This window comes from Callorhinchus milii, unplaced genomic scaffold (assembly GCF_018977255.1).
Source record: "Callorhinchus milii isolate IMCB2004 unplaced genomic scaffold, IMCB_Cmil_1.0 Scaffold2, whole genome shotgun sequence".
Classification (NCBI taxonomy): Eukaryota; Metazoa; Chordata; class Chondrichthyes; order Chimaeriformes; family Callorhinchidae; genus Callorhinchus; species Callorhinchus milii.
Genome location: NW_024704743.1, coordinates 100148794 through 100161900, shown reverse-complemented (window position 1 = coordinate 100161900; position 13107 = coordinate 100148794). Strand labels below are relative to the sequence as shown.

Below are 13107 nucleotides of genomic sequence, written 5' to 3'. Positions count from 1 at the left end.
CACAAACTAACAACTCTCTGTGTAAAGAAATTTATCGTACTCTCTTCATTTCTTGCCTCACTAACTATCTTCGGTACTTTGAACTAACAGTCTAGACAAACATTCCAGTGCAGTACTCTGGAGGAGCTCTGCCATTGTTTGGAGGTGAAACTTTCAGTTGCGATTTTAAACCAAGGGTCCCACCCGTCTGTTCAGGTGGAAGATCTTCTCAAAAAGAAAAGGGAGTTCTTTCCGATGTCCAACCACCCCCACCACCTCTCCCACCCTCCCAAACCCCCCGCCACCCCCAAATCCTCCAGATAAAATTGGTCACTCACTTCATGGTTACTTGTGGAATGTTGCTGTGTACAAACTGGCAGTCACATTCACGTTCACAAAAGACACAGTCATTGCAGCAAATCCTATGAAGTGCTAGTGTAAAGCACTATGTCAAATGCAAGTCTTATTATTGTTATTATTATTATCTTAAACTAGAAGCCAAAGTCTAGCTCCCCGCTGTTGTTGAGTGTCTATCAACCAGACAAGTGTAGGCATTCCTGAACACTGCATCACTGTGCCAGAAATAGAGGTGTCACAGTCAGCATATCACCAGACATCATATCTCATGCTAATAGAGGCAAGATTTTTGAGCTCTGTGAGAAACCGAGTCAGTGCTAATATCTCACTGTATTAACCTATGATTCTCAGCTTCTGTGTCTGTGGACAGCTGTCTCCTTACTTTCCAGCTATCACCAAAGTTAGAATCAAAGGAACCTTCTCCCCTTCCCAACAGATATAGGTGATGATAAGCGGCATGATAAGCTGTGAAATATGTGCCATTACTGACAACAAGCTACAGCTTCTCACTTTGATATCTGCAGTGGGCTTCATGGGTGGGTGCTGGAAGCCACATGGTATTTGTGAGCTTATTGCTCTGGTGTCCTCTATATTATCCCTACACTCAGAATATATAACTCATGTCCTCTTCTGCACCAGTAAGATCAGGTTGGTGGAAATGTAGGAAGAAAAATGTGCTATGCGATGTGAAAATTATCACTTTGGGCTAAAAATGAAGTTAAAAGGTTTCCTAAAAATCTATTCTTGCCCAGTTTAAGAATGAACACTCACCATTGCCCAAAGAATAGTTTTATCCACAGGTTTTAGGGATTCAATATCAATGATTTAGGTGTCACCTTGCCAGAAGGTTGTGGATTCAAATTCCATGTTGGGACTTTCAGCACATTGTATAGGCTGACACTACTGCAGTGTTGGGGTATGTTGCATTGTTGGAGGTGCCATCCTTTGGATGAGATGTTAAACCTCAAATCCTGTCTGCCTGTTCTGGTGGACGTTAAAGATCCCATGGTGATATTCAAAAAGAAAAGGGAGTCTCTTCTTGAATCCTGCCCAACAATTCCCCAATAAAATTGGTCACTGAATCCCTGCAAAGCATTTTGAGACATCCTCCTTACCTGATGGATACCATGTTATTGATCGTCCTCAAATCCATCTCAAATGGATTGTATCTTCACGGTGAAATATTTGGTTAAACCATGTTCCTTTTTATTTACGGGATGGTGAACATTATTTTGCCACAATGGCATAATTATGCATCCTAATATCATCTACTGCTCTACGAGCTGCAAACAACCAGTAAAGAAGTTAGCCAGAGAGTTGTTCAAGAAATCAGAGCCACTTTCTGAATTTGAATTTTGCTTCATTGAATACATGATTGTTCTCGTTTTACAGTGTAAAATGTGGCCGGTCTTTTTATGGTTATTCTGCGGTGAGCTGTGTTACTGCCTTTTGATGAATGTGGATGGATGGATGTTATACTGAGATGTGTTATATACTAAGCCAGTCTCTTGATTCTTTCCCCCCATCATCTTTTGCATTTTACACTAGATTCATGAGAAAGAAGAATTTCACAAAAAGATGCGAGAGGACCTCCTGCTGCATGTCCCTGAGTTCATAATTAAGCCGCGATCCCACACGGTTTGGGAGAAGCAGAATGTGAAACTGCACTGCACTGTCTCGGGAAAGCCTGATCCTCGAGTCACCTGGTAAATCAATAGCAATTATAATCACTCTCACCCCCACTGCCAAGCTTCTCTTTGGCAAAACAGGGTAGAAGGAGTCCTGTAGCTCAACGGTTAGAGCACTCGCCTCCAAGCGAGAAACCTGGGCTCTCTTCTCGAGCAGGGCGAAATTTTGAGCAAGTTTCCTTACTTCACACGCCTCTGTTTACCTAGCAGTAAGTAGGAACCCGGTTCTTAGTCAATTGACTAAGGGGATGATAATTCCTTTTAAGGGGATAATAATTCCTTCAAATTTTTTTTGAAAAAATTGTTCACTAAATCCACGACTGTTTGTGGGACACTGCTGTGCGCAATTGGCTGCCACGATCGCCCACAAAATATACATGATATGTACACTTTAGAGTATATTGTGTGAAGCGTATTGAGACATCTTAAAAATGTGATAAGTTTCTATATCAAATGCAAGGATTATTATTATTAAAATCTAGTGTTATTTTTACAAAGAGCTGGCGAGATACAATATAATTACTGTAAACTTCACATAAGTCGTATCAGTTGAGATAATACATTTAATATGACTTATGCAAAATATGAGTTAGATGAAACTTGCATAGAATATAAACTCGAACAGGATTTGGAAAGACGTACAATTTAGGCGATTAAATGATTCATACAGATCAGACCTATGCAAGTTTTACTGTATAGCCAGCCATTCTTTTCTTTGACTTATTTTTCTTTCTATTGGAGTACAGTATCGAGTTGCTCCAGAGCATACTGGTTGCGCTGAATGGCTTGATTCCGTGCTATATCACTCTGTAGTAAATCTAGGTAACTCTGATGCCTGAACCAAATTCCATGACTCACGCCTGAGCCTTGACAGCGAGTGTCTCCAGATTGTTCGCCTACAAGGTATACAGTGACTACACATTATGTATGTCCTGTGAATCTCTTTGGGACATCCTCCTGATATGAAGGGTACTATACTAAATGTAAGGATTATTATTATTTATCATTGTTTAACCTCAAGGGGGCATCGCAGCCTGGTGCAATCTTGTCACCTGTACCCACACGTGCAAACCGCCAACTGAAGATGCAGTGGCCAAAATGCTGACCTAACTCAGAATTCAAACCGGGCATTCTTGTGCCTCAAACTCACTGAGATGTCAGGCAGCCTGGAAGAAATTTGAAGGCCAGATTAAAGTTACAGGAAAACATGGTAAAATAATAAGCCATACTGCTCTTCATTCCTCGTAAATTCTGAAAGAAACATGGGTGTTACAAATTAGATCCTATTGTGAAACCTTATTGGAATATTTCCTTGTTTTGAGAAAGTGTTCTGTAGTCTAATTTAATGTGGCCAAGTCTGCAACTGGAAAAATCATAATTCATCTTTGATTATACGAGCTGACTTCTTTTTCTTTTCTATCGCTTAGGTATAAAAACAACGTCCCCATCAACGTCCATCATGATCCAGGCAAATATATAATCGACAACAAATACAATGTCCACTCCTTGGAGATTAACAAGTGAGAGATTCTTTTTCTTTCTTAAATTTAAGACTTACAGTCTAGCTCCATTCCAGTGTAGTAATGGAGGAGCATTAGAAGACCAATTAGTTTTCAGCTGTTGCTATTGTTACATTTGAGTGTCACTTCATAGAATACCACTGAACTAACCTTTTAAAGGTCAGGATTCCTGCTGCACATCCCCAAGTTTATGATTAAGCTGCGATTCCCACATTGTTTGAGACAAAGAGAAGTACTTAATACGTGGGGAGGCAGGTAAATTAGGCAGAACTGGTTTATGTCACCAGCTTCAGGTCCAAGTCACACTGCGTGCTTACTGAAGTCAGGTGCAACAACAACAACAACAAGATTTCATTTATAGAGCGCCTTTCACGTCGGTTGGACATCCCAAGGCACTGGACAGATTGGGTCGGGACCCGAGCAGGGGGGAAATGGTCAGGGTGAGGGGAGGGAAGGGAGGGAGCGAGGAGTGGGTAGAGAGTCGAGAGGGGAGCTGAAGGCACGGTCGAAGAGAAAGGTCTTGAGACTGGCCTTGAAGGAGGAAAGGGAGGAAGCAAGGCGAAGGCACTGGGGGATGGAGTTCCAGAGCCTCGGGGCTGAGAGGCTGAAGGCCCGGCCACCGATGGTAGGACGGTTGGGGCGGGGGATGTGGAGCAGACCGAGCCAGAGGAACGGAGGGTACGGGCAGGTAAGTAGGGGGATAGTAGATCGGAGAGGTAGGAGGGAGCAAGGCTGTGAATGGCCTTGTAGGTGAGGATGAGGATCTTGAATTCGATCCTCTGGGGGATGGGGAGCCAGTGGAGGTGAGCGAGGGTGGGAGTGATGTGGGCGTGAAGCCTGGTGCAGGACAGTACATGAGCTGCAGAGTTCTGAATGACCTGCAGCTTGTGGAGGGAGTTTCAGGGAGTGCAAGGGATGGGAGAGGGTGTAGGGGTCACTGACTGATGCAGTCAGGAGTGGAAACACATCTGGCATTCCTCCAATTTGCTTGGGTGGGGAATCATTGAGAAAAAGCAGCCACTGTATAAACATAACAGAAAAGTCTGTCCCCAGGGGTGTTTCTCTGGTGCCAGAAATAGAATAATTCACAGCATGCTTATGGTGTTAAAGTTGATCCATCTCTGTTGACCCCTGCAGTGACCCACCGTTTTTAAAATGTTCAGCCAATATCTTACAGCCCCATGATGAAGGAATCCCCTTTCATCCATGTTTAGCATCAGAGCTGTGAAGCTGTGCAGTCTGGCTGCTAGAAATTGCCTACCCCAGCATTAATGAAGTATAGTTATTACATCTTCAGACTTAAAATGGTCATTTTTAAAAGTGGTCATTGAGCATACCCTTTCATGATCCTGCTTGAAAATGTATCCCATCTTTCTATATTCAAATGCACCCATTTTGTGTCACTGGAGTCTGATTTGTGTTACTAGCAGAAGGATTTGTGACTTCAAAAAGAGTTCCACCGTATCATGCGTAACACAAGCAGGATTTGCTGTTTATAAACCATTCTGTTAAAATAATAAATTAGACCCCACTGTATCAATACACAAGAATAATAGTTTGATTGGTTGTACCCGCATACCAATTAGTTCAGGGTCACTTTGCTGTCTTAACATTAAACAAAGATAAAATCTCTGAGTTCCTTGGCTAAAAGGTGCACATTCAACAATAGAGTCCCTCACGTGGGTAGTATGTCAAAGTGCTTTAAATTCAGTGAAACACCCTGATGATATGATGGGAAGGTTGGTAGTGTGGGTATCCTGCAAAGATGAGATCAAATGGGTTGAACGGTCTTTGGCATCCGAACCGATCTTATGATCTTGTGAATGAAATAATTCTAATAATAAAACTAATTCCTACTCTGTGGTCCTCCATTCACTTTTCCAATCTCAGGAATACTGAGTGGGGATCAGTGCTGTCCAACAGTGAGTTCATTATCCCATATCTCCCACTTCCAAGTTGAGTAAAGATCTTATTCTTCAAATTGAAATACTGGGGTTTGTGGTTTGGGCCCCAACCATTTTGCAAACATATGGGCTGTAGGAGGGCTGTTCACCTTTATCCAGCTACCACTTGAATACCAGCAGGAGTGTAACGTAAAGGCCAACAATATAATAGAATGCAATTTACTTCTATATTGACTGTGATGATTAGCATGGTGGTAGTTTTGACATTGAATGCTGCATTTAAAAAAAAGTATTTTATTCACCATTTCCTCTGTACACAGAAGAGCTTTGATACCTGTAACTACTATTCCCACCCGTAATGTTACAAGGATGAGTGGGAGGGCCTGAGGCCACCAGTCATCACTTATATAGGTTTGGCTGCCATACGTTCCCTATGTGCTAGTCAAACATTCCCACATATAAATAGAGCAGTTAACTGAGGTAGGGGGAGCAAGGTACAAAAATACGGAGAGGCTTTAACCGTGATTCTATACTCAATCTCAAACGAAGGTAATAAGAAAGAAGGAGTTAGAGAGAGAAAGAGAGAGGGGAAAGTTGATCAGCCTTTTCAATTTCAATCCCAACATTTGGGATTGATATTCTTTGCAACCCAAGAACATCAAATGTATGTTAGATGGTCAGATGCTGATTTCGGAGTTAAACTTGCGAAATCTAGATGTCTTTGCTTTTTATCTAACTCCATCTTCTGTTTCCTTTTCAGTTGTAACTTTGATGACACTGCCCAGTACCGTGTTTCAGCCATGAATGTTAAGGGAGAATTGTCAGCCTTTGCATCAGTAGTAGTGAAAAGTACGTCTGGTCAATGACTTTCCTCATATTATTTCTGCTGTAGCTATTTCAGTTATTCTACTGAGTCTGTACCAACATAAATGCATATATTTGCTATTCATTGCAGGATTCAAAGGAGAGTGTGATGATTTCTCATTCCATCCTGGAAGAATTGCACCTCTTGGTTGTACGTACCTACTTCATTATTGTAATTAGTTGTAATGTGTCAGACGTCACTCGAGCTCAGTTGGTAACACTCTTGTCTCTGAGTCAGAAAGTTGTGAGTTCAAGCTCCAAGTCGTGACTTTTATCTCATTATCTAGATTGACACTCCAATGCAGTTCTGAGGAAGTACTGTAGTGTTGGAGGTCTTGTCCTTCAGATGAGACATTGGCCCTGTCTGCCTGCTTAGGTGGACGTGAAAGATCCCATGGCACTATTCGAAAGAGGATTGAGTTTCCCCTGGTGACCTGACTAACAATCTCCCAAATTAAACCACTCATTCAATTATGGATGTTTGTGGAACATTGTTCTGGGCAAATTAGCTGCCACGTTCATCTACAAATAAACAGTCACTGTACTTTAAAGTAAATCTGTGAAGTGTCTTGGACATTTCAATGACATGATAAGATGCTGTAACCAATGAAAGGATTATTATTGTTATTATTATAATAATTATTCTTATTGTGGAGTCCTGTAGCTCAGTGGTTAGAGCACACGCTTCACAAGCGAGAGAACTGGGTTTGATTCCTGGCAGGGCTAAACCTTGCGCAAGTTTCCTTACTTCCTGATAATAATCCCTCAAGAAAAAAAAATAATAATTTGGTCACTCAATCCACGAATGTTTGGGGGACACTGCTGCGCGAATTGGCTGCCGTATTTCACCCACAAATATACAGTCAATTCACCTTACAGTAAATTCTGTGAAGCGCTTTGAGACATCTAGAAGACATGAAAAGCGCCAAATCAAATGCAAGGATTATTATTAGATTATTATTATAACCAATAGCTCCCAAGGCTAGGTGTCATCCGGGTGAACTAACGCGTTATTCATTTCCGATCTGGGGCTTATTATTTCTAAATTTTTGCCTATCTCTAGGCAGTATGCAGGAATCTGTACTTTTGTATTTCTGGGCCTGTGCAAAGTAATATAAATGATTGGAAAGAACAGTGTAACTACGAAGCAATACCAAAAAGATTCATTCTCTCCCGAACAGACGAATTTTACCCGGCAGATTCTTACACCAAGTTTGAAATACACATAGTTGAAAAGTTTGACGTATATTTCGGGAAGGAAGAAGATACATTGAGCTTCGGATGCACTGTCATTGTTCACCCTAACTTGAAGCGATTCCAACCAGAAATCCAGTGGTGGCGAGATGGTAAGCAATGGCTGTAATTGGACAAAGCGTTACTTTCCAACAAACATGGTTTTTGTACTATAGACAGTAATCCAAGACAATAAGGGCAAAGGGAGCTATCTAAATCCTGTATAGCATGTTCCCTCAACTATCCTTTGTACCACACATCTGCGCGATGACCCGCTCTGCCTTCCCCCACCTCCCCAACTTCGCCCGGCTCTGCCACTGTCTCACACTGCAGGCTGCCGAAACCCTCATACATGCTTTCATTACATCAAGACTCGACTATGCAAACTTATTGCTTGTCAGCCTCCCCAATTCCTCCCTCCACAGGCTGCAGATCATCCAGAACTCTGCAGCCCGTGTCCTCTCTCACACCATGCTCCGAGACCCTATCACCCCCATCCTTGCCCAACTCCACTGGCTTCCCATCACACAGAGGATACAGTTCAAGATCCTGGTCCTCACCTTCAAAACCCTCCACGGTCTTGCTCCCCCCTACATCTGCAACCTCCTAACCCCTATTATCCTGCTCACTCCCTCAGCTCAGCAGGCTCCTGCCTGCTTCACATGCCCCACCTCGCTCGCCCCACTATTGGCGGGTAGGCTTTCCTCCACTCTGCCCCCAACCTCTGGAACTCCATCCTGCAGTCCCTCCGTCTCACCCCCTCCCTCGCCTCTCAAGACCCACCTCAAGATCCTCCTCTTTGACCGTGCTTTCGATCTCCCTGCTTCCCCCCCCCGCCCCCTCCCCCACCCCAACCCCCAGCTCAATCTGTAACTCTGTCTGTCTAATGTCGTAACACGTCCTCCCAACAGGAAAGGAACTACACAAACATAATTTTGTTGTTGTTGTTGTTGTTGCCTACACTCACAGTCATTATCAGAAGATTCCAAATAGGAATTGCCTTCTTTTCAGAACTTTCCATTCATCTTTTAAATGTTATTTGTTTTTCCTGGATTATAAATTAGTAGATATCCATTATTATTATTGATAATTATAATATAATAATTAGTTTCTAATTATTATTTACAAATTACTATTATTATTAGAAATTTCCATTAGATGAACACTTCTACTGTTTGGAAGTGAATTATGGATGATTTAAAACTGTCCCAAAACAATAAAATCATTCCCATGAATTTCAAAGACTTTAGTGTGAAAGTTGCAAGTGATTTTGAGGGTGTGATCCAGTTTCGGATTGGGATTTCACTCACAAGTGGGATCATTTTCCCTCTTGTTGCTAAAATTAACCACCTTTCTGAACACTGACAATGGCTCACTGCCAAAGGCTAGCTAACAAGGGGGAGATTAATCCCTGAAGTATTAAAGTGATTATTCAATTTGTATTATCAATGGAATAATCCATTGGGAGGAAGAATCATAAACCGAGTGACATGTTTGAAGTTTTATGAGCAGGATTATAATAGGGAAACCATTATTAGTCATAAAGTTGTCATTAGATTTAAATTGAAGAAATAATATCGGTCCATTTTTTTGCTAATCAGAATAGATTTAAAAATAGCAGTGTTACTAATAAATGGCACATACTTTCTTGTTATCATAACAACAACAAAGACAACCTGCACTTATATAGTGGCCTCCAAGCAGGGTAGCATCTCAGAATTCTTAATAGTGGAGCCGGGGTAGAGGGGGAGGTGGTGGCCATATGCACAGTCGAAGAGGATGGTTTTCAGGCAGGACTTGAAAAAGTGGAGAGAGGGGGCAAGGCGGAGGGATTGAGGAAGAGTGTTCCAGAGTTCCAGAGTAGTGGCTGAAAGCGTGACCTCCAATGATGGGGCGGAGGGTGCGAGGGATGAGCAGGAGGTCTGTGCCAGTCGAACGGAGGCACGGGTGGTGGATTGAGGAGGTCGGAATTGGAGTTACTGCTTGAAAATGATACATCACTATCACACTATCAATGAAATTACTGTTTTAAATTTTATTAATCTCATAAAACATTTGGAGCTCAGTTTTAATTTTATTACTTAGTATTTATTCACAGCAAAATCTCATCATCAATAAAACAATTAGTACTTTGGTATATGTGCAGCTGTAGCAATTCTGAAGTCAATACCAATGCAATGCATTCACATACAAAATATACAGTCGCAACATTTTACAGTTAACCCTGTGATGTGCTTTGAGATGTCCTCCTGACGTGAAAGGCGATGTCAAATGTAAGGCTTATTATTATTTTAATCTCTCTGTCCTCCTCTTCCCTTACACTCTTGTTGCTTTGCTTTTCTCTACCTTCCTTCCTAGGTGTTCAGTTACAGCCGTCCAAGTGGATGCAAATGCACTGGAGTGGAGAGCGTGCCACACTAACGCTCACTCACATGAACAAGGAGGATGAAGGGCTCTACACATTGCGTGTGGTGACAAAATCTGGCTATGAGCAGCACAGTGAATATGTGTTTGTAAGAGGTGTGTGCTACATATAAGTATTTTGCACAATAGCCTTGACCTTACCAATCAGAAAGAGTTCAATACACAGATAATATGAATCATAATGGGTGACATATTCCAGCTAGTAATAGTAAGGGATGGTGAGTCTTGTTTCCACCTCTCTATAAAATCCCGTCTGAGGCTAGTTAGTCTAACTTGTTTGTTGAATAGCCTAATTCTGAGTTTTTTGTTGAATTAACTCCAACTGACAGGCAGACAAATATATCTTAGTGATGGAATTGATGGGGAGAGAAAGCACAGCTCAGCCAGCATATACAATGAGATACTGACTGGCTATATTTTTCAAATATGTCTTTACTAATACTTCGCAGATCCTAATTTTCACTGCAGCATGTATTAGACCTTATTACAATTGAGAGGAGGCTCCTTAATTTAAATGTATTTTATTATAGAGGCAATGGGCCAATGGATATCTGAATGAGGAGTAAAACTACACAAGTGTATGAATGTCATATTCAAGAAAAAGGAAAGGGGATTATTTCTGCTTTTGCACTTTAAGTGCTGATGTGGAACCAATATTATTGTACTTTGTTTGGTGTGTTGGATGCATTTAATAAATTTGTCCCTTCATAAATAAATAATAAAAAATAAATTTTCAATAATAAACACAAATAAAAAATAAATACATTTATTAAATAAATGTAATGCAATTTAAAAATATAATTGAAGCCCACATCTATAACATCATGTTATTTACAATGTAAAGTTATATTATATTTATTTCTGGGTGATTAAGATAGAATTACCAAATAGAGTAGAATGGTACTTAACACACACCAACAAATTCACTGCATAATGTCGTACATAGCAGAATAAACCATGAGAGATTAAAATACCTTGTATGTTTTATGCTTGGGGTTGTAAATTTTTTACACTCTGCCTTCAGATTCAGTGCAGATGAGTACAGCTAAGCAATGAAAATTATGCTAATAGAATAATTCTATTCATAGGATTTAAAGTACTATTGTCCATATCTTGAATATTTATTCCGCAGATGAGATCTCCAAATTATCTATTATTTTGTACTGTTCATTCCTCTTAGCTAATATTGACCAAGATCTAAAATACCATCTAGTCTTAGCCTGAAAGAGCAATTTAATTTAGCATTGAAGATAATGCAGAATTGTGGAAATTCTTAAAAATTCAGTCTTAATTTGGAAGCTGGTTTTCCACAATTCTTTAAAATGAAACAGCTTCCAAATTAAAACTGAATTTAATAACAAATATGCATGAGGGAAATAATAATAGAGGATTATGAGAGAGGAAATTAGGAGGGGTGGAGGTTTGTATGGAGTATAAATATATGTAGCATAGGCTAGTTGGGTTAAATTACCTGTTTCCATGCCTTACAGTCTATAAAATTCTATGTAAGAATTTTCCACAAGTCTCTGCAATCTTAATTTTTTTTAAAAGAGTTCCCTTAGTTCAGCATGACTTGTGTCTGCTTACTGGCAGAATTTGTTATTTGGAGTTTGCAAGTTCCACAGTTTCATTGCCGTTCCCAACACCAGGGAAGTGCCATTGCTGGAAGGCAGATAGTTTGTTTCTGTGACCTACTACATCACAAAATTTGTGTTTCATTGACAGATACTGATGCCGAGGTTGCCGGTGGCCCAGGTGCCCCATTGGATGTGTATTGTATGGATGCCAATAAAGACTATGTAATTGTAACCTGGAAACAGCCAGCGGTAGATGGTGGAAAGGCCATCCTTGGTTATTTTGTTGACAGGTTAGTATTCAGTAACATTGAACACTGAAATAACATTTTTAACATTGTTAACATTTAGAATGATCCTTGGTTTGATATACAGGGTAAACACCCTTGTTCAAAATAGTGCTGCCATGTTTATAATGCTGTTGGGTAATGAACCCTGACATTTGGTGACATTAAATCCATTTATCACAAGAACAGCAACAGTAAAATTACATTTGTATAGCGCCTTTTATATCGGGAGGATGTTCCAAGGCTCTGGACAATCAGTGTTTTGGACCCGAGCCGGAAGTCGGGATTGGGGAGGGTGGAGGGCAGGGGGGAAGCAGGAAGATCAAAGCCTGTTGAAGAGGAGGGTCTTGACATGGGTCTTCAAGGAGGCAAGGGAGGAGGTGAGGTGGAGTTCCAGAGGGTAGGGACAGAGTGCCAGAAGGCCCGCCCACCAATGGTGGAGCAGGCGAGGCGTGGGACGTGAAGCAGGGCAGAGCCCACTGAGTGGAGGAAGCGGGTCAGATGGTAGGGGTTTAGGAGGTTGCAGAGATAGGGGGGAGCAAGGCCATGGAGGGCTTTGAAGGTGAGGACCAGGATCTTGAACTGTATCCTCTGAGTGATGGGAAGCCAGTAGAGTTGGGCGAGGATGGGGGGTGATAGGGTCTCGGAGCCTGGTGTGGGAGAGGACACGGGCTGCATAGTTCTGGATGACTTGCAGCTTGTGGAGGGAGGAGTTGGGGAGGTTGACAAGAAAGGAGTTTGCATATTCAAGCCTCGATGTTATGAATGCACGTATGAGGGTTTTGGTGGCCTGCAGTGACAAACAGTCGTGGAGCCGGGCGACGAAAGCAGGTTGGGTTGTCCATCATGAACCTGGTGTAAGCAGGTTAAATTGTACATGGCGATTAGGATTTAGATCTAATTTGTGACTTGTGCAGACCACGTGCAAACATATGTGCAGAATTACTTGCAATCCTTTTCACTGTTTTTTATTACATAATTGAAAGTATCTGTATTTCCCTCTGCACAAATGCATTTATGCATGGTTCACACAACTTGCAAATTGCATCCCATTTTGTACCATAGTGATCATAAAATCATAGAATTATACAGCACAGAAGGAGTCCATTGTGTCTATGCGTGCTCTTTTAAAACAGTTATCATATTAAATTAAATTTAAATCAATCCCACTCCCCCGTTCTCTCCCCATAGCCCTGCAAGCTTGTCCTCCCTAAATAATTATCTACTTCTCTCTTAAAAGTTGTTATCAAATTGGCTGCCACCACCATTTCAGGCCC

At 41.3% G+C, this 13107-nt stretch overlaps 1 protein-coding gene across 5 annotated transcripts in view; it reads left to right on the top strand.

Moving 5' to 3' along the window:
- LOC103183458 (myomesin-1) overlaps nucleotides 1-13107 on the top strand; it is a 76220-nt gene that overhangs the window by 15908 nt on the left and 47205 nt on the right. For all 5 annotated transcript variants that reach the window (XM_007900940.2, XM_007900939.2, XM_007900943.2 and 2 more), the window contains 7 exons: nucleotides 1885-2042; nucleotides 3452-3544; nucleotides 6209-6297; nucleotides 6404-6463; nucleotides 7494-7658; nucleotides 9904-10065; nucleotides 11695-11836. In XM_007900940.2, the coding sequence (XP_007899131.2) occupies nucleotides 1885-2042; nucleotides 3452-3544; nucleotides 6209-6297; nucleotides 6404-6463; nucleotides 7494-7658; nucleotides 9904-10065; nucleotides 11695-11836 (869 nt within the window). The remainder of the gene's footprint in view (nucleotides 1-1884; nucleotides 2043-3451; nucleotides 3545-6208; nucleotides 6298-6403; nucleotides 6464-7493; nucleotides 7659-9903; nucleotides 10066-11694; nucleotides 11837-13107) is intronic.